General features: G+C 42.0%; 1 protein-coding gene across 1 annotated transcript in view; it reads right to left on the bottom strand.

Moving 5' to 3' along the window:
• LOC124804616 (probable E3 ubiquitin-protein ligase HERC1) overlaps nt 1-22,930 on the bottom strand; it is a 790,356-nt gene that overhangs the window by 395,222 nt on the left and 372,204 nt on the right. Inside the window, exons 32-33 of the mRNA XM_047264817.1 lie at nt 8,037-8,182; nt 7,794-7,957 (exon numbers count right to left, since the gene is read on the bottom strand). Of these exons, the coding sequence (XP_047120773.1) occupies nt 7,794-7,957; nt 8,037-8,182 (310 nt within the window). The remainder of the gene's footprint in view (nt 1-7,793; nt 7,958-8,036; nt 8,183-22,930) is intronic.

The raw sequence follows: 22,930 nt of genomic DNA, 5'->3' as shown, positions 1-22,930 counted from the left end.
AGTTTGTTTGGTACAAGATACTGGCACAACACGGACACAACCTTCTTCTTCAAACATGTGGCTGGCACTTGGAAAAATAACTAAACAGTAGACTGAAACTGACAAAAAAATGGTAAAAAATTGATCTATTTATTTAGATGCTGGATAGTTAGTTTGTGACAGGCTTGCTTATTAGCTAAAAAGCCCAAAATTTTAAAAATCTAGTGTTGCTTTGGAGTGAAACTTGGAACAGTCAGCTTCTCAGATGTACAGAAGCAAGATTTTGACACTTTTGTGGGAAACAATGTGATCTGTATCTTTTGGTAGTCTCTGTTTTACAAGGAGTTGTGACTCAGCCCAAGTGAATATTATATTCTGGTGGCAGGTCAATGTTAGGTTGTAGAGATAATAGATAGCTGGAGAATGTTTTTGGTTACATCCTTGGCACACCACCAGGCCTACATGGACAATAGCAGCGGACATTCTTTTGATTTTTCAGAAAGCTACATTTGTCAATGCTGCCACAACTACAGACACTGCAAAGAACTTTGTCACATCAACTGTAAGCAGAATAGCTTAAAAATGGCTCTGCGCACTATGGGACTCAACTTCTGTGGTCATCAGTCCCCTAGAACTTAGAACTACTTAAACCTAACTAACCTAAGGACGTCAGACACATCCATGCCCGAGGCAGGATTCGAACCTGCGACCGTAGCAGTCCTGCGGTTACGGACTGCACGCCTAGAACCACTAGACCACCGCGGCCGGCCAGAATAGCTTGGCACAAATCAGTTTTGGGTGACTGATCATCATGAACGCATGGTTTTGTGGTTCTGGTGGCTTAGTGACGAAGGATTCTGGAACTCTGTGTGGCATGTACAAGAAGGATTGAAGTTTTGTAGACCCACTGATACCCTCATGTTTTTTTAAGGTAGAAAATCAGAGAGGAACACAGAAGTAGTGATAAGCAACAGATACTCAGTGAGAGGAGATTAGTCGAAAGAAACTATATATCTCAATGTCAGGAGGAAAATAAGAGGAAAAGAGAAGAGGGACAAACATGAAGCATGGTTAGAAATAAGCATGAATTAATGAAATGTACCATAAGGTTCATTTTCAAGGTCAGAGACACACACTTAATCAAAATTGGGAAAAACATAATAAACCTTCACAACTTTCCACAGTGCATGAGCTTTCATGATCCACAATGTAGGATAGATGAAGCTTAGGACACTTAATAATAGCACTTGTTAAATTTCTGCAAGTGAAAGAAGCCTTGTTAATCAAGATAACGATTTTGAAATGGCGCACCCTTGGTTATCACAAATATTTGGCCATTTCTTCCTAATAGGCAGCAGTTTCTGAGATGTGGTTGTGGTCAGGCTTGAGAACTCAGTTGTTTCCCTGCTTCTTTTTTCTGGATGCTCTAACATTACTTTCAACTTGTTAAATATTATAAAAATCATTATTTGACTTTATCAAGATATTTGTCTGTACATTGCAGGTGATTAAATTGGAACAGCAAGCCAATGTCCAAATTTCATTGTATAGTAGTTAGCAAAATAATTAATTTTAAATATTTAGCTTTAAATGTTGAATAAATAGGTCTAGGGATTAGAGACATTAATTAATAACATGAAAAATCCAGGACAGAATAATGACAGTATTATGAAAAAGACATATTGCTACTCACCATATAGAGAAGACATGGAGCTGCACACAAGCAAAACAAAAAGACTGCATTGAGCTTTCGGTCACAAAGACTTCTTCTAAGTTGAAAACACAAACACACATTCACACAAGAACAACTTGCACACACATTAACATTGTCTCTGGTTTCGAAGGCCAGACTGCATGAAGCAACTGGGCCTGATGGGAAACCAGTCTGTGGCTGGTGGGGATAAGGACGACACTGGGACAGGGAGAGTGAGGGATAGCAGGGTAGGCCTGTGGAAGGTGTAGTGTTGCTTGTGGGAATAAGCAGAAATGTGGTGGGGACAGGGTAGGACTGCTAGATGCTGTCGGGTGGTTTGGTGGGTAGGGGGAGGGGGGGGGGGAGACAGAAAAAAAAATAGAGCAGGGGAGAAAAAAAGAGAGACTAGTGGGTGTGTAGAGGTGGAGGGTGGAAGTGGGAGCAGGGTAGGGGATAAGTAGGTGAAGGACAGCAAAAGCTGGGGTCCATAAGTGTTATAAGAATGTAGGGTATCTTGGAGGAAGTGTTCCCACCTGTGCAATTCGGAAAAGCTAGTGTTGGTAGGAAGGATTCAGCAGGCTATCAAACAGTCATTAAAGTGAAGCAGGTAGTGTTAGACAGCATGTTTAGCAGCTGGGGGATCCAGTTGTCTGTTGGTTAGTTTGTCAGTGGCTATTCATGCGGACAAACAGTTTGTTGGTTATGATTTTCATGTAGAAAGGATCACAATGGTTGTAACTTAGTTCATACATCACATGACTGCTTTCACAGGTCTTTGATGGGGTAGGATTCTTGTGACTGGACTGGACTAGGTAATGGTGGGAGAACATTTGGGAGACATCTTGCACCTAGGTCTGTTGCAGGAATGAGAGCCATGAGACAAGGGGTTGGGAGCAGGGGTGAAGTAGGGATGGCCGGAGGTACTTTGCTGGTTTGGTGGGTGGTGGAATACCACTGTGGGAGGGGTGGGAAGAATAGTGGATAGGCTATTCCTCATTTCAGACCATGATAAGACATAGTCTAAACCCTGGCATAAAACGTGATTCAGTTGCTCCAGTCTTAGGTGGTACTGAGTCATGGGGACAGTGCTCCTTTGGGCCACATGGTGGAAATAAAGGGAGCTGGTAGGTGCCTGGAGAGATAAGGCATGGGAGGTCTGTTTCTGTGCAATGTTGGGAGAGAACTTAGGGCTGTGAAGATATCAGTAAGATCCTTTGTATACTTGGAGAGGTACTGCTCGTCACTATAGATGCAACGGCTACAGATGTCTAGGCTGTATGGAAGGAACTTCTTGGGGTATAGAATGGGTGACAGCTGTCAAAGTGGAGGTATTGCTGGTCATTGGTACTAACGTAGCAATCACTGAGGTGGGGGTCAACATCAAGGGAGGTGGCTTGCCGGGTTGAGGAGGACCAGGTAAAGCAAATGAGGCAGACAGTGTTGTGGTTCTGGAGGAAAGTAGAAAGGGTGCCCTCACACTCAAACAAGATCATGAAGATGTCATCTATGAGTTTGAAGCAAGTGTAAGGTTTGGGATTCTGGGTGATTAGTAAGGATCCCTCTAGATAGCCCTGAACAGGCTGGCACAGGTTAGTGTCAAAGACTATGCCATCTGGATACTTTCTACCAACATCACCTTTTTGTTTGTGGACCAAGTCATCTGCAAGTAGGAAACAGAACTTAAAAACCAAAACAAGTGGGAACCTGTACAACTTGGAAGACCTAAAAATGCCATCCAAATTTCTTTCCAAACTTTTTCAGATGACCCGGCAACACCAGTAGATAGCAAGACAACAGCAATTAAACAGAAAGGAACTCTCAAGGAACACAAGGAAAGAATTGGCCTCCAAATAGCCTTCCACAAAACCAAGTACATCTGCTCAAAACATCCTAATCAAAAACTTATCACAAGATATGGACAAAAATAGAGTTCCTTACTTCAAGTATTTAGACGAACTCCTTGAATTGACGGGGATAGAAAATTAGCACAGAAAATTCATATCCAAAAAGTTAGGTGAGCCTATGATAAAATCTTTAACCTCTACAGCAAAAAAATGTACATTTACACACACGAAAATCTGGCATTATGATACAGTAATGTAGACTGAAGTCTTGTGTGCTTGTGAAATGCTTATATTCTACAGAGAAGATGACCTGGAAGATGCCCTAAAAGAAGAACGCAAAACTCTAAGAAAGATATTCAGTCCAAAAAGGACAGGAGATGGATACAGCTCAGGTGATTTAAATCAAATAAAAACATTTTAAAATAGCATGCAGCTAGCCTCGCTTCTGCATTTCTGGGATTCCCACAGCTGTCCCGGCCTGTAACTGACGTAATAGGTTTGCTGGTTCCCATCTTTGCAGGTAAGTGAGGCCTAAATGTCCCTATAGTCATACAAAATTTAACAGATGTAGAGAAATTGTCTGCATGGAGTAACAAAGTGTTTTCAGGAGTCGCCAACCTTACGCTGCAAGCATAGGCACACACTAATGTAAATTATGCAGAAAGAATCACAAATACCAAGCCATTTGACATTTTTGAAAAGAGCTAGTGGATAGATAAGGAGATAAGCAAAGAGTTAGCTACTATAGGGACCAATGTTCCACCCTATCCCAAAATTACAGAGAGGTTTTCCGAGCACTTTGCTGTAAGAATAAGAGCTGTATAATGTCATTCATATGTACAAGGGGAAAATAACTAAGGAAATAAAGTGCAAGTCGGTGAAGCAGAAGCTCACTGTGTAAATGCATTTGTCCACAGGATTCACCAACAGGTAAGTACTGAGGTGAAGTGTGCTTCGATGAGCACGCTAAGTGAGGCCTTGCATCTCACTTATCTATGTAATGGGTCTCAGGAATTCATCAAATCTTCCTCCAGGGTAAACCCCACTAATCTGTATTCACTGGCAAAATGCACTGCAGTCATTGCAAACACCTAAGTCACATGGCTTTGGCACTAGAATGCGCCTACTTGTAGAGAGACCAGATAGGAGACAACAAACTGTCAGTCTTACAGCACCTCTCAGACAACCAAATACACTATGGAAGTACTCAAAGGAACGCAAATACAGGAAATGGGTACAGGAGCAGTTCTGCCACCCCCTCCCCCCCCCCCCCCCCCCCCCCCCATCTACCCTTCCTCAAAGTGAATCCAGTAAGAGAGGTAGGACTTGATCAGGAGGCAAACATAACTTTGCAAGGTAAAACCAACAGTAGACATTCTACCTATATCACTGAAACAGGCACACCAGTAGGTGTTTTGTTTGTGAAACTTGCTCACAGTCGAGAATTAAAACCACCACATTGTAGATTGAGTGGATTAGTAAAAAAGGTAATTTACCCGATAGGTTTACAGGATGTGGAACTGGAAATGGATGGAAACTACTGTCACAAACTGTAAATTTGTAAACTCACACAGGATTGTTTTCTTTAATTAAAAACTATTATTCTGTACTTATAAATTGCTTACTTTTGTGACTTTCAAGCAATGGTCTTTTATACTTGCTTCTTTAGCCATTTGACACTGATTTATTGTTATGAGTCATTTTTATCATATTTCTAGGTAGTTTGTCCAAACTTAATTAAATTTCTAGGTAGTTCATCCGAACTTAATTAACTTTCTTTTGCAATCACATAAATTTGGGTGTAGGTTACCAGCCTGCAGGTGTTTACTATAAATGATTTATTATTTGTTTAAAATGCATCAATGTCATGAGAAGCATCATGTTCTGCAGTAGTCATTTCATACTTTTGTTACTTACATTTATTTAATTTTATACATCATTCTCATTGATGCTCATAAAAATTTAACCAAGTAGCTGACTTGGTGGCTTCTGCACATTAATATGTTTTCAGCTTTTTAACTTTTATTTGGTCAATTAAATAGTTACTACGGTACTTTATATAATCGGTGGTGGTATCAAACTGAAAATAAATTTAAGTTACGCTGTTTGCATCCTCCATGATTACACCTAAGGCCAACTTTACTGTTCCAAAATTATGTTCTATGATTTTGATCTGCCTTATCATCAGGTCACCAACCAATCGGTACACTCTGGTGGTTACCTGGTCACTGTGAGGATGCTGCACACTGTGGTGCTCATGTCAGTATAAAAAGAATGACACAGTTTGACAGGAATGCCTTTCAATGATACACAGTCCCTATTTTATTACAAATCACATCGGATATGTTACCTCCTCTAATAACGCTAGAAATCAATAATGCACTTCCTTTAGTAACTTAAAAAAAGACCTGTAAACATTTATTGATTATTTTTACATTATATTCTAATCCTTGTCCTATGAGTGTTTCAGTTGCTTGTACTCCTCAAACCTGTCTCTGAAACCAGTTTCGGCTAACTTTGTAATGCCGCTGCCATCACAATCCTGTGTCGACAACTACAGTCACCTCATAGTGACATAACAATTATACTCACATTCCAAGATTTGAATTGTTAAACAAAAATTAAAACTTGTCACACATTACATATAGGGCCCCACTGTGATTGTAGAGTTCACCTGTGATGAACTCTTTCAGAGAGAGGGGAGGAGATGTACAAAATGCCACTATGTTCCAAACATAATCTTTACTACTGAAATTTTACAAAGAGGCCACCTTTTTTGTCCACTGCCTTTCCGCTGATGTGACAGCAACCAACTGGTTCATGCCGGTATAGGCCCAATTGTTATCAGCAAAGAAGATTTGCCAGTAAAATCACATTACAGGATCGCGACTGAAAAATATCTCTCTCTTCTGTTCCAAGCCAAAAGCTACAGCAGTTGCTGAATAGCTTAGTTCCTTTATCTTTGAATTTTCCCTTTTCCTGTGAGATGGGTCTGGAGCTGCTGGAGTTATCCCCTCCGACCTCCTGGCAATCCTTACCATGTAACCCAAAAGGGTAAATAAACCAATATGGATTTTTTTTCTAAACTTCAGTACCATATATTAATTACAAGCCCACACAGCTTTCCAATCTTGATTACACCATGTGGAGATGTACAATTGATCCAACGGCAACAGGTGACGTGGCAGATTTAAGGACTGCCACAGACATCTCAGCCTCACTTCTCTCAGCTCACTGATATGTACTAAGTGCTCTTCAGTGGACTTATTTACATTGACCTAGTGGTAACTGGCTATTTTCTGGACACTGTTTTGGACTTCATTATTCCCTGCCATCAACATTTGGCTTGCGAAGGATATAATTTGGTGCTATTTCTATTCTTCCTGCGAGGGTTCACAAGAAACTAGTTTGTGGTCAAGAGCTTCTCATTCGGACAAACTTAGTGCTTTCCAGCACAGAAGTTTGAGTTTTTTAGTAAAGCTCCACAGTACTTTAATGGACAAGATGAATCCATCTCCACAAATTCTTTGTCCCTTGTTAGTTCAAGAAGAGTCAAGATCTATTATGTTCTGTGATTTGTGTGTACCTGGTGTTCAATAAAACCTAAGTTGTTCAACAACCAGTCTTACAACAGCTTTCTCACTACTGCAGCTCTAAGCACACTGACCAAATCAGTGAGTTCGTATAACAACTGCTACATGCCTTTTCACTACTTCTTATGCTATCTGAAATGGAGGTTGATTTCTGGTTAGCTCTCAGATAAGACTATAGTCATATAACACTTTCACTCAAACACAATTAAAAAATGTAAGCCCCATATCTACATCTACAAAAAAAGAAACAATGGAAAATCCAGGATGGAATATAACAATACCAGAGAAGGAAAGTTGCTACTCACCATATAGTGGAGATGCTGAGTCAAGATAGGCACAATAAAAAGATTCACACAATTATAGCTTTCAGCCATTAAGGCCTTTGTCAGCAGTAGACACACACACTCACGCAAACGCAACTTGCATACACGTCTACAGTCACAGAGAGCTGGCTGTGTGTGTGTGTGTGTGTGTGTATGTGTGTGTGTGTGTGTGTACTGCTGACAAAGGCCTTCATGGCCAAAAGCTATAATTGTGTGAAGCCTTTTGTTGTGCCTATCGCGACTCAGCATCTCCACTATATGGTGAGAAGCAACTTTCCTTCTCTACAACAAATGAGTATTACTGAAAACACATTTTTCAAAATCTTTTTTCTAATTCTCAGATTGAAAAAGGGGAAAATACCTTATACTGCCCTCAGAATCTTCCCACTGAACCTTCACTGATGCAAGTCCTTTCTTCAAGGTTCCTAGAATGATGGCTCGTCTGCCAGTTGGTTTGTGAATGCACTGTCCTCCCACTCGCAATCCGCTGTCCACACCACCAATCACAGCCATTGCTGGCCAAACCTGAAATAACATTTTCAAACTCCTGAATAGAAACATCACAAAGTAATACGCATGTGCTGAAGCTCTGGACAGCACTCACTTCCTTGCATAACTGTTCTAGGTTTATTTTCTTGATCCAATCATCAGTTTTCACATTTTGTTGTTGATCGACACCAGTGTCCACCTCTGATGGTGTTTCTTCTTTGGACTTTTCTGCTTCTTTGAGTTTATCATCTTCTTTGTCATCTGCAAAATTTAAAAAGCAACTTCTTATAACAGGAATAATATTACTTTTTATTTTTTATTTTTGTACAATTCAAATCCAAATGCAAGACATTCCTGTGTGAAGAGTGTAACAATGACAATAATGATGCTTCTGTCATTATTTGGTTTTGCCTTACAAGCAAACAGCTTTAGAGGAATAGAATGAAGAGAGAGACAGTCAATACAATGTTCAAGGACACTGTCAATGAAATCAGAGGAAAATAGCACTCAACCGAATGTTTCACGTGCAACACGAAAAATCTAAGGAAACAATTATAACAACAAATTTGAGCAATAAAATAAAAATACATGCCTAAATAAAGGGAAGCACCTGGAAGTAGAGGAGGAAAAGGAATGAAACTTCCTGTTTTGAAAGAATATGTTGTGTTATTTTAGTGATTACAAAATTGAATCATATTTACAAAGAACTTGGCAGTATGAGCCCACTTATCAATATTATGTTACAACCCTCCTGGACATGCACCGATTTCATTGAGAATGGTATCATAAAGTGATTGTGTTCCCTCCTGAGACATGCTGGTCCACAACTGTTGTAACTGTCAAAAAAATGGTTCAAATGGCTCTGAGTACTATGGGACTAAACATCTATGGTCATCAGTCCCCTAGAACTTAGAACTACTTAAACCTAACTAACCTAAGGACAGCACACAACACCCAGTCATCACGAGGCAGAGAAAATCCCTGACCCCGCCAGGAATGGAACCCGGGAACCCGGGCGTGGGAAGCGAGAATGCTACCGCACGACCATGAGCTGCGGACTGTTGTAACTGTCCTCGATATCCTAGGTAATGGCACTGGGATGGAGTTGACATCTGAACTGGTACTGCACATAATCTGTCAGTGACAGATCTGGGTATCTTGCTGGACACAGGTGTAGCACAACATCACACAGACAGTTCATAAAGACATGTGTGGATGAGCATTGTCAAGCTGGAAAATGACACCACGATACTGTCACATGAGATGCAACACATGAAGATGTAGGATGTCCATGACAAACTATTGTGCAATCAGAGTTCCCACAATCGCTACCACTAGTGATCTGAAGTCATACCCAATGGCTCCCCACATCTTGACACCAGAAGTAACATCAATGCAGCTCTTTAAAACTTTGGAAGAATGGGTCCACTCTGTAGGCTGCACCCATACTTGCTGCAGTGAAGCTGAACACAATGTGACACCATTTATCAGCAATCTCTACTTCCCAGTCGCAGCACCACTCCCAACACTGCCATTTGAGTCATGTTGTTAATGGCAACTTATGCATGGGACAGTAATTAATTCCATAGTCCACACGCTGTCAGTCTCTGGCCAATGCTATGGGATGAAACAGAATGTTTCAGAGAGCCCATTATGTGTTACTAGATGTGAGGCCCTGATGTGTAGGTGTTATGATGTGCCTGGTGCTCAATATGGCCATCCTCCCTTGTGGTGGTAAGACATGGCCAACCAAAACCTTGATGATGAGTATGCCTTGCATTACAATCCCATGCAGTCCAACAATGAGCCAGTGTCACATCCAAATGTACCACAAATCTGGTTGTGCATTATTTAACCAGCCAGTCTAATGGAGTACCACAATACAGCCCTTTTGAAACTGTGATGATAATGCTGTCTCACACGAGTAAGTGGCATCTCTATGTCCTTCACAGTGATCATTCAACATTTGATGCTATTCACGCCTCTTTATACCCTACCACTCCTGGTAACGTCCTTAAACAAAACCAACACTAATGCACTCTGGTGGCCATCCTACCTGTCACAGAGAATTGCAGCTCTTATCATTTACGTATCCGCTGATGGTGCGCACATGAATAAATTTACACTGATGTCTGAGTAGTCTTTTGGGTGATTCACTTTTTTTGTCAGGCAACGTATATAAAAGTCAGAGTTGTCCTCATCTGAATACTACAGTTCTTACTAGGAGATTATGTGCCTCTGTCTTCTTCAAACCTCTTAACTGACTTACCCAGTAATTATAAGAGGCTACAGTTAAACAATTAGCTGTACCCTGGTGCAACTAGATATTTTTCACATTAGCAAATCACTGCCACAGATGAAAGAAGCAATAACTGATAGGAGGAAATCCTACAATCGACCAATTTTTAGCAGGCATCAAGTCAGCAGTGTTTCAACTTTAAGCTAATAGTTCTCACATTATATTCTTTGTTTATGTGTTGTAAGCATATCATGACTATAGCTATGGTATGCCTAACATGATAACACACTGTGCTACAAATGAGTATATCAGAGACAGTCATTTACTACCACAATGTCTCAGCAAACAATGGCCATGAGAGATAGCATCAATTTGTGGGCCAAAATGAAGTATCACATGAACATACACTGACTGGCACTGGCCCCCCAGACCTAGTGTTGGAAGCACGGAAGAGACTTACAGACGATGAGTCATATTTCCAGAGGCTGACCGACTCCATGCCTCATCGGATGAAGCAGGTAATTTGACTCACATTTACTCTGCTGTTTGCACCCTGAAGTACTAGTGTATTGCAAAGTTACTATCTCTAAGTATAAGCCTGTTTATCACCCCATTTCATGCACAAAATTGAGCCTCTAATTTAGAATTCGTGGGACTGTTTAAAAAGCTTTATCTCCGTAAAACAGAAACCTGGTGGGCGAATAGCTTAAGCCAAGTAGCAACCTCATTTTTGATTACAGGGTTACATGGAGGCATTCCTCCAGATGTTTGTAGTGTGAACTGCAGTGGGGGGCTTTGCACTATCCTGCTGGAATACACCATTTAGTACCCCCTTCTCTGTTGGTTCATTACAGCCAGAGGATATTGGCTGGTACATAAGATCTACGAGCTCATATGAGTTGGTGTCTAAGAACCTTATTGTAACGCACTGATTGTTTACCTGAAGTTTATTATGCCTCACCTACATATGAGCTTGTAGATCTTTTTTTCTGCAACTCTTTGTATCCGCTTTATAGTGATATACTCCCATGGTAAGCAGCACATGTTTATTAGTGACCATGTTTTTAGTTTATTGGTATCTTATATGGTACTTTTATACCTAGGACAATGAAGCATTTAATGCTTCCATATAATGCAAACTAGTGTTACCTATTGTCAGCTACCACCTTTTAGCCAGTTGGTTTTTAGACCCTAACCGACACATTCCTCAATTCACTTGTGGGAATTCAAAATGTCTTGACTACACCTGATGAGTATGATTAGGACCCGGTTAGTTTATCAGCGTGTCTGTGTTGTCCTTACCTGCCCATACAGTTCAGGGAGAATTTTATAATGATCTGACTAGAGACGAGTTATGATGTTCATGGAGATAGATGATGATACTCGCTTTATGGGTTTCAACTCTGACAATATGGTGGTCTTCACACACTCTTTTACCTATTATTTTTTTCCCGTACCCACAGTCCCTATAGTGACACAACTTGCTGTGTCTTAGTATTTAAATGGTCTGGCATCTATAGATAGGTCATGTATGTATGAAGTTGTCAGCTGTGAACTTAGTGGTCTCGCCTTGTTTAAGCAGGATTTGACTTTCTTGTTGATTTGTTTCACTGTGGTAATGCTGACCTGTTAAGTGATATAAAGGAAACCTATCATATCTTTTATTCTGATTTACTGTACAATCTAGGCCACAAGATAGTTGTGAATATTCTTAGTGTTTGTTATGCATGCTATTTTCTCGTAATATGTCGACTGCCATTGGGTTTCGCGTCCAGTTATTTTTGATGCTGTGACAATTACTACTTGTCTTACCATCTGTGATATTACCTAGGCTATAAATATGCATACTATTGTATTTCATAGGTTACTGTGTGACATTTTACTTTAAATGAACGTTGGTACTCATATGTACTAGGCGGTTCCTCATATAAAAGAATTTTATAGGATTTTATTACTGTAACAAAAAATAAATAAAAAAATAAGTAACAATAATAATAATAATAAAATGACAAGTTTTGTTTTTATGGAGCTCTTGATTATACACTGCCTAGTGCTGATCTTTTTAATAAATTTAAAAGTTCCCTTGCAAATCTGTGATGTTAAATAGTTTTATGACTAACAAATATGTACACATGCTTTGTTCTATTGTGCTGTATATACACAGAGGTTTGGTTTAATGCTGCTAAAAAACACAGTATACACACATGTTTTAGTCTGTTGTGCTGGATGTACACACAGATTTGATTTAACTCCATTGCTTTCAACATCTTTAAACTTAAGTGGTATTATGATTATCTGTCACTTCTTGTAAGCTTGATTTGTATACCCTTATATTACTACATGATTACTCTGTTATTATGCAGGGGCCTCAAGATGGCAAAATGAGTTGCTGAAACTGGTTGCTTTCAAAATAAAATATCTTAATGTGTACAAGCTATTGGTAAAGTTTATTGAATTGAAAAAAATTTGGTACCCTGGTCATGAAGGATATGTAAATAGGGTTTACAACTCGTACCATATACAGGTGAGAATTCAGCCACTCTTCCACAATCACCAAACCAGTTCTCTTGTCATATTCAATAGCTTCCCCATGATTCCAGGAGTTGGGAGAGGCAGAGGTCTCAAGAACAGCTACTTCTTGTGACCTTTCACCAGATCATCAAAACACGCACTGGTATCAGTCCAACCTCCACAAAACAGAAGTACAACTGATCACTGAACACCACAGAATATCTACATCTACATCTACATACATACTCCGCAATCCACCATACAGTGCGTGGCGGAGGGTACCTCGTACCACAACTAGCATCTTCTCTGTCTGTTCCACTCCCAAACAGAACGAGGGAAAAATGACTGCCTATATGCCTCTGTACGAGCCCTAATCTCTCTTATCTTATCTTTGTGGTCTTTCCGCGAAGTTGGCGGCAGTAAAATTGTACTGTAGTCAGCCTCAAATGCAGGTTCTCTAAATTTCCTCAGTGGCGATTCACGAAAAGAACGCCTCTTTTCCTCCAGAGACTCCCACCAGAGCTCCTGAAGCATTTCCATAACACTCATGTGATGATCAAACCTACCAGTAACAAATCTAGCAGCCCGCCTCTGAATTGCTTCTATGTCCTGCCTCAATCCGACCTGATAGGGATCCCAAACGCTCGAGCAGTACTCAAGAATAGGTCATATTAGTATTTTATAAGTGGTCTCCTTTATAGATGAACCACATCTTCCCAAAATTCTACCAATGAACCGAAGACGACTATCCACCTTCCTCACAACTGCCATTACATGCTTGTCCCACTTCATACCGCTCTGCAATGTTATGCCCAAATATTTAATTGACGTGACTGTGTCAAGCGCTACACTATTAATGGAGTATTCAAACATTGTGGGATTCTTTTTCCTATTCATCTGCATTAATTTACATTTATCTATATTTAGAGTTAGCTGCCATTCTTTACACCAATCACAAATCCTGTCCAAGTCATCTTGTATCCTCCTACAGTCACTCAACGACGACATCTTCCCGTAATAGTCAAGGTCACAGTTAACTCTGGCTCTACACCATGCAAGTCTGTTGTCTGTGGAAAGATGTGATGTTAAATGGAGTATAGCAGCTCCAGATCCCAACCCAACTTCCAGTAATCTGTTCCCAATGGTTTTTGGTGCATATGCCTGTAATTTCTGGCCATATTTCAGTTGTTGTCATCTGTTAATTCATTAGAACCAGTTCAATAATCCTTCAATCTTCTTGTGGAATTGACTTGTGGAAGGACCCATGTCCATTCTTCCCGTTACAGCATTGACCTGCGTCCATCTAATCACCATTCATTTTGCAGCACTCATGCTACAGCAAACTGTCTGTGTGACCTGTCAGTACGGTGCAAGTGATTTGACCTTTCTCAAAGTCCTACAGAGGGTGATAAGCTGCATGTACTCACCCTCTGGCCCAGTGGAAAGTCCCACTAAAATTAGATTCTCCCAAATTTCTGTTTTAAAGCATTTGGTCAAGGTGTTCATGATGTAGCACAGCCCATATCCAATACGGAATATAAATGGCAACCAGTGTTTCTAGGAATAGCAGGCACTGTGGTTCAAGCCCTCTATAATACTTCTTATTACACTTTACATTAAGTTACGAAGACACATTTAACAGTTTGAGAATAGGCTGTAGTATTGCTTTCTTCTTGGGACACTTCTGGTGTAAATACAACAGTACTGAGAGCAACACAGAAAACACAGTATGCCACTGGTCTATTCATTTAGGGTACCTCTGATGCACAGATTCTGACTTCTGAAAGGTCAAAAGGCATATTTACTGATCAGCAACAACTACTAAAACTTTAATTTCCATGAAAACGTTTAGTAATAATATCACAAGTAACAGCTCAGCCAGTGAGTATGAAAAAATTAGTCAGTCACTATACTCTAACAATCTGTTTACATTATACATCTAAAAACAAAGATGATGTGACTTACCAAATGAAAGTGCTGGCAGGTCGACAGACACACAAACAAACACAAACATACACACAAAATTCAAGCTGTTGCCTCATCAGGAAAGAGGGAAGGAGAGGGAAAGACGAAAGGATGTGGGTTTTAAGGGAGAGGGTAAGGAGTCGTTCCAATCCCGGGAGCGGAAAGACTTACCTTAGGGGGGAAAAAAGGATGGGTATACACTCGCACACACACACATATCCATCCACACATATACAGACACAAGCAGACATCAATGTCTGCTTGTGTCTGTATATGTGTGAATGGATATGTGTGTGTGTGTGCGAGTGTATACCCGTCCTTTTTTCCCCCTAAGGTAAGTCTTTCCGCTCCTGGGATTGGAATGACTCCTTACCCTCTCCCTTAAAACCCACATCCCTTCGTCTTTCCCTCTCCTTCCCTCTTTCCTGATGAGGCAACAGTTTGTTGCGAAAGCTTGAATTTTGTGTGTATGTTTGTGTTTGTTTGTGTGTCTGTCGACCTGCCAGCACTTTTATTTGGTAAGTCACATCATCTTTGTTTTATATCTAAAAAGAAAGATGATGAAACTTACCAAACAAAAGCGCTGGCAGGTCGATAGACACACAAACAAACACAAACATACACACAAAATTCTAGCTTTCGCAACCAATGGTTGCCTCGTCAGGAAAGAGGGAAGGAGAAGGAAAGACAAAAGGATATGGGTTTTAAGGGAGAGGGTAAGGAGTCATTCCAATCCCGGGAGCGGAAAGACTTACCTTAGGGGGAAAAAAGGACAGGTATACACTCGCACACACACACATATCCATCCACACATACACAGACACAAGCAGACATTTGTATGTGTGGATGGATATGTGTGTGTGTGCGAGTGTATACCTGTCCTTTTTTCCCCCTAAGGTAAGTCTTTCCGCTCCCGGGATTGGAATGACTCCTTACCCTCTCCCTTAAAACCCATATATTTTTGTCTTTCCTTCTCCTTCCCTCTTCCCTGACGAGGCAACCATTGGTTGCGAAAGCTAGAATTTTGTGTGTATGTTTGTGTTTGTTTGTGTGTCTATCGACCTGCCAGCGCTTTTGTTTGGTAAGTTTCATCATCTTTCTTTTTAGATATACACTCCTGGAAATTGAAATAAGAACACCGTGAATTCATTGTCCCAGGAAGGGGAAACTTTATTGACACATTCCTGGGGTCAGATACATCACATGATCACACTGACAGAACCACAGGCACATAGACACAGGCAACAGAGCATGCACAATGTCGGCACTAGTACAGTGTATATCCACCTTTCGCAGCAATGCAGGCTGCTATTCTCCCATGGAGACGATCGTAGAGATGCTGGATGTAGTCCTGTGGAACGGCTTGCCATGCCATTTCCACCTGGCGCCTCAGTTGGACCAGCGTTCGTGCTGGACGTGCAGACCGCGTGAGACGACGCTTCATCCAGTCCCAAACATGCTCAATGGGGGACAGATCCGGAGATCTTGTTGGCCAGGGTAGTTGACTTACACATTCTAGAGCACGTTGGGTGGCACGGGATACATGCGGACGTGCATTGTCCTGTTGGAACAGCAAGTTCCCTTGCCGGTGTAGGAATGGTAGAACGATGGGTTCGATGACGGTTTGGATGTACCGTGCACTATTCAGTGTCCCCTCGACGATCACCAGTGGTGTACGGCCAGTGTAGGCGATCGCTCCCCACACCATGATGCCGGGTGTTGGCCCTGTGTGCCTCGGTCGTATGCAGTCCTGATTGTGGCGTTCACCTGCACGGCGCCAAACACGCATACGACCATCATTGGCACCAAGGCAGAAGCGACTCTCATCGCTGAAGACGACACGTCTCCATTCGTCCCTCCATTCACGCCTGTCGCGACACCACTGGAGGCGGGCTGCACGATGTTGGGGCGTGAGCGGAAGACGGCCTAACGGTGTGCGGGACCGTAGCCCAGCTTCATGGAGACGGTTGCGAATGGTCCTCGCCGATACCCCAGGACCAACAGTGTCCCTAATTTGCTGGGAAGTGGCGGTGCGGTCCCCTACGGCACTGCGTAGGATCCTACGGTCTTGGCGTGCATCCGTGCGTCGCTGCGGTCCGGTCCCAGGTCGACGGGCACGTGCACCTTCAGCCGACCACTGGCGACAACATCGATGTACTGTGGAGACCTCACGCCCCACGTGTTGAGCAATTCGGCGGTACGTCCACCTGGCCTCCCGCATGCCCACTATACGCCCTCGCTCAAAGTCCGTCAACTGCACATAAGGTTCACGTCCACGCTGTCGCGGCATGCTACCAGTGTTAAAGACTGCGATGGAGCTCCGTATGCCACGGCAAACTGGCTGACACTGACGGCGGCGGTGCACAAATGCTGCGCAGCTAGCGCCATTCGACGGCCAACACCGCGGTTCCTGGTGTGTCCGCTGTGCCGTGCGTGTGATCATTGCTTGTACAGCCCTCTCGCAGTGTGCGGAGCAAGTATGGTGGGTCTGACACACCGGTGTCAATGTGTTCTTTTTTCCATTTCCAGGAGTGTATTTTTCCCACGTGGAATGTTTCCCTCTATTATATTCACATCTTTGTTTTTAGATATATATTTCCTACGTGGAATGTTTCCCTCTATTATAACCATATCATTAATCTGTTTACATTTGTAGAAAAGCTTCAGTGTTGCAATCAAATAAGCCTTTCAATATGAAATACTCTTACTGCTTGCTCACAAACTATTAAGGATACTTTCATAACAGAGTGTACGAGGTGTGACCAAAAAGTAATGAGAATACTTTAATTTTGCAGGCAAGAGTATACATGTGGTGTAAACATTTCAAAGAGGGTTGAGAAGACACTGAAGATGACTGCCGCCCTGGATGATCCGTCACATCAATTACTGACAACAGTGTGGAAGAAGTAAAGAAAGTGGTGCTGGAAAATCACCGAATCACCATCAGAAAGGTTGCTGATGATGTTGCCATATCCTTTGGCTGATGCCAAGCAATTTTATCAGAAGTTTTGGTTGGTTGATTGACTTGGGGGAGGGGACCAAACAGCGAGGTCATCGGTCTCATCAATTACTGACAACAGTGTGGAAGAAGTAAAGAAAGTGGTGCTGGAAAATCACCGAATCACCATCAGAAAGGTTGCTGATGATGTTGCCATATCCTTTGGCTGATGCCAAGCAATTTTATCAGAAGTTTTGGTTGGTTGATTGACTTGGGGGAGGGGACCAAACAGCGAGGTCATCGGTCTCATCGGTTTAGGGAAGCATGGGGAAGGAAATTGGCTTTGCTCTTTCAAATGACCCATCCCGGCATTTGCCTGAAGTGATTTAGGGAAATCACAGGAAACCTAAATCAGGATGGCTGGAAGTGGCTTTGAACCGCCATCCTCTTCAATGTGAGTCCAGTATGCTGATAACTGCGCCACCTCACTCGATCGGAAGTTTTGGGCATGAAACATGTAGCAGCGAAGTTTTTTTTCTGAAATTGTTGAATTTCAACCACAAAAGACATCACACAGACATCATTCAGGAATTGCTGAATGAAGTCAACAATGATCCAGAACTTCTGAAGAAGGTTATAACAGGTGACGAAACATGGGTATATGGACGTGATGTTGAAACCAAGGCCCGATCGCCTGGTGAGCTTCCAACTGTTTTCTTTGATTACAATTGGAAAGTGCATTATGAATTCCTGCCTCATCGTCATACACTCAATAAAGAGTAGTACCTGGAAGTTACACTGATCAGCCAAAACATTATGATCACTTACCTAACAGCCAGTTTCTCCACTTTTGGCAGGCATAAGCACCGTTATGTGTCTTGGCATGGAAGCAATGACGCCTTGGTAGGTAGCTAGAGGGAGTTGGCACCACATCTGCTCACACAAATCATCTAATTCCCATAAATTCTGGGGAGGGAGGGGAAGGGGGAGGGGGAGGGGGAGGGGGAGGGGGAGGGGGAGGGGGAGGGGAAGGGGGAGGGGGAGGGGGAGGGGGAGGGGGAGGGGGAAGGAGAGAGGGGGAGAGAGAGAGGAGAGGTAGGGGAGGGAGGGAGGGAGGGAGAGGGGGGTGCATATCAATTGAAACACACCATTGTGTTCCTCAAACCACCCCACCTCACTCCTGGCCTTGTCATGGGGTGCATTATCTTGCTGAAAATGCCATTGCTATTGGGAAACATGATCATCATGGAGGGATGTACGTAGTCTGCAATGGGTGTACAATACTCCTTGGCTGTCATGGTGCCTTGCACAAGGCTCACCAGACCCATGGATGCCCACATGAATGTTCCCCGGAGCATAATGGATCCGCCACCAGCTTGTCACCATCCCTTAGCACAGGTGTCAAGGAGCTGTTTCCCTGGAAGACAACAAATTTGTGCCCTCCCACTGGCATGACAAAGAAGGTATCGAGATCCCTCAGACCATGCAACACATTGCCACTGTGCTACCATCCAGTGCCAATGGTCATACGCACATTTCAACCGAAGTTGCTGATATCATGGTGTTAACATTGGCACGTGCACGGGTCATTGGCTTTGGAGGCCCATTGTTATGAGTGTTCATTGCATTTTGTGTTGAGACACACTTTTACTTTGACCAGCATTAACGTCTGATGTTAGTTCCACCAGAGTTAGCCATCTGTTCCATTTTATCAGTCCCTCCCAGCCTACAATGTCCTCACCTGTAATGAGGAGTGGCCGCCCAATCCCACGATGTCTGGACACGGTTTCATCTTGGTTTTACCATGTGTTGGGGGCATTCACAGCAGCACTACTCGAACATCCAACAAGTCGTGCAGTTTCTGAAATGCTCATGATGACTCTCTGGGCCAACACATTCTGTCCTCTGTCAAGCTCAGATAGATCGAGTGCCTTCCCTGTTCTACAATGGACAGCACGCTCACTGATACTACATACACTGTGTGTGTGCTGTTATTGCCTGGACAGGTTTATACTGATAGCATGTTGAGTTGTTCTGGTTGATCGGTGTATGTGCCATTTGTGTGAAGCAATACAAAGAAAACAACCAAAATTATGGCAGAACCACTCACAGAAATTGCATCATTGATGAGAGAAAAACAGAATCGCTGAAGGAGATGAACACCATAATGAAAAGTGAGTTCCAGAAGTGCTTTCAAGATTGGAAAAAGCACTGGCACAATTGTATTATATCTGAGGGGGACTAATATGAGGGGGACAAAGTTGATGCTGATTATGATGATGATGAACAAACAAATAATGATTCTTTAAGAAAAACAAAATTCCTGTTACTTTTTGATCACACCTTGTATAGTGTAATATTAACCATTACAGAAGGCTTGACCCACAGTCTGGTATTGCTAAAAATGCTACCTGCTATTTTTCATGCATAAATACACAACTGACTGCTGTAATGTATTTAGGGCGTAAAGTACACAGTGCCTGCAACTATTATTAATACTTTTGTTTTTGAAATGGAGGTCTATATGATCAAGAATGAACAGAGATAAATGTTGAATTTATTTACACAGTTAGCCTATCTGTATTGGAACATTGTTCAAGAACTGTTTTCTCATTTTCTCATAGAAATGAATGTCACATTAAACTTTAATCTACCAGCTGTCATAGGACCTTATTGCATTGACTGATAGGTGTGTTTGATGAGTGAAATCTGTAAGCACACCATTAAGTCTGTGCTAGACAATGGAAGTACATAAGTCTAGATAACTCAGCCTGAATCCAACCCTTGCTTCAGTTTCAACGTGCTATCAAAGACCAATACACTGCTCTTGTCAGGGAAATTGATTTCAGAGTGGCAGTAGGTATTTAAAGGTTCATTTCCCATCGTGAATATAAAAGTGTCAAGGAATTGGAGCACATATGTGTAAGAACTAGAATTAGGTACATTACAAAACTAGTCTCATTGCAAACATGTGTTTTTAAAGGTGATGTAGCTGAAAAATTCTTCTTCAAAAAAATGGCTCAAAGCACTATGGGATTTAGCATCTGAGGTCAACAGTCCCCTAGACTTAGAATTACTTAAACCTAACTAACCTAAGGACATCACACACATCCATGTCTGAGGCAGGATTTGAACCTGCGACCGTAGCGGCCACATGGTTCCGGACTGAAGTGCCTAGAACTGCTCGGCCACGGTGGCCGGCATTTTTCTTCATTTGCCAGGTAGCTGTGCACAGTTGGGCGCTAGCTACAGGATACCACACCACAAACAAAGAAATGTCTGCATAAAGTAGACTCTGCCACAAATAAAGTCAAAATCTGTTGTAAATGGCAAAAGATAATATTTTCAAGTCAAATGGTATTTTCCTCAATACAGGAAGTACTGGTATGCAGGGTGACAATTATTAAAACATATGAAAAAAAAACATAAATTAATTACAAACTACAGCATGCACACACTTTATTCAACATGTAAACTTCACTCAGATATTGTGACATGTTCAATATGCCTGTCAGCATTGACAATAATGTGGTGCGCACGAAAACTGAAATTCTGCATGACTTGCTGAAGTGTTGTTAAATCAATACTGTTGATGACCTCCTGAATGGCTCAGCAATGGTTTTAGGGTTATTGCTATACACCTCGTCTTTAATACAGCCCCACAAAAAGGAATCACATGTGTAGAGATCTGGAGACTATGGTGGCCAATTAAGGCCAATGCCAGTGGCCTCAGGGTAATGCACACCCAGAATGCGGTTCCGAAAGTGCTCCTCCAGGGCATCAAACACTCTTCTGCTTCGATGGGATCGAGCTCCATCTTCCATGAACCACATCTTGTCGAAATAAAGTCAGTTTGGATAATGGGGATGAAATCACCTTCCAAAACCTTCACATACTGTTCAGTAGTCACTGTGCCATCATCAAAGAATATTGCACCAATTATTCTGTGACTGCACTTTGCACACCACACAGTCACCTGTTGATGGTGAAGAGACTTCTCAATCATGAAAGCGGTTTCTCAGTCCCCCAAATTCGCCAGTTTTTCTTGATGACGAACCCATCCTAATGAAAGTGGGCTTCATTGCTAAAACAAACCATACAGCGCATACTAACTGCCATCACACACTGCAGCCAACCATGCACTTTGAACGTCCTAATACAAACCGTTCAGAAATTATGACTGTTTTATTTCATATAGTTCAGTAATTGTACCCTATACAGGGCTATTACAAATGATTGAAGCGATTTCATAAATTCACTGTAGCTCCATTCATTGACATATGGTCACGACACACTACAGATACGTAGAAAAACTCATAAAGTTTTGTTCGGCTGAAGCCGCACTTCAGGTTTCTGCCGCCAGAGTGCTCGAGAGCGCAGTGAGACAAAATGGCGACAGGAGCCGAGAAAGCGTATGTCGTGCTTGAAATGCACTCACATCAGTCAGTCATAACAGTGCAACGACACTTCAGGATGAAGTTCAACAAAGTTCCACCAACTGCTAACTCCATTCGGCGATGGTATGCGCAGTTTAAAGCTTCTGGATGCCTCTGTAAGGGGAAATCAACGGGTCGGCCTGCAGTGAGCGAAGAAACGGTTGAACGCGTGCGGGCATGTTTCACGCATAGTGATGTGAAAGAGTCGGTGTTTAAACCTCCTCTACCAAGAAACGTGCCAGAACTGTGATCTCGCATCAACAATGCTTTTGAACTCATTGATGGGGACATGCTGCGCCGAGTGTGGGAGGAACTTGATTATCAGCTTGATGTCTGCTGAATCACTAAAGGGGCACATATCGAACATTTGTGAATGCCTAAAAAAACTTTTTGAGTTTTTGTATGTGTGTGCAAAGCATTGTGAAAATATCTCAAATAATAAAGTTATTGTAGAGCTGTCAAATCGCTTCAATCATTTGTAATAACCCTGTATTTATACTATGTGCAATATGTCCTTTCAGCCTCAAGTGTACCTGTAAGACACTCATCAGTGCCCTGAATGCAGATGTGTGTTATTGTCAGTTTGAAACTGGATGCTTGACATGAACTCTGAATACTTCACAAGACACACTATTGGTCTGATGATGTCTAAAATATTCATATTGTATGTAATATTATGGCCCCAATAATGCAGTAGGCGCATACTGAGGGAGAAATCTGTTTCCAGCAGGAATAGTGCTTAATGTACAAATTAGTAATCGTGGAAGGGTGTTCTCCAGAACAAAAGAGTATTGCTTGGTTCCACTGCACTTAGCCTCAATCTCACCAAAAACATAAAAACTAAGAGAAACTGCATGATGCCATAAAACTGAGATGATAAAACATAATGGTTATTCCTGTTGTTCCATGATTAACACCAC

This window comes from Schistocerca piceifrons, chromosome 7 (assembly GCF_021461385.2).
Source record: "Schistocerca piceifrons isolate TAMUIC-IGC-003096 chromosome 7, iqSchPice1.1, whole genome shotgun sequence".
NCBI lineage: Eukaryota > Metazoa > Arthropoda > Insecta > Orthoptera > Acrididae > Schistocerca > Schistocerca piceifrons.
The sequence above is the reverse complement of the archived record's forward strand: the minus strand, read 5'-3'. Positions and strand labels throughout refer to the sequence as shown.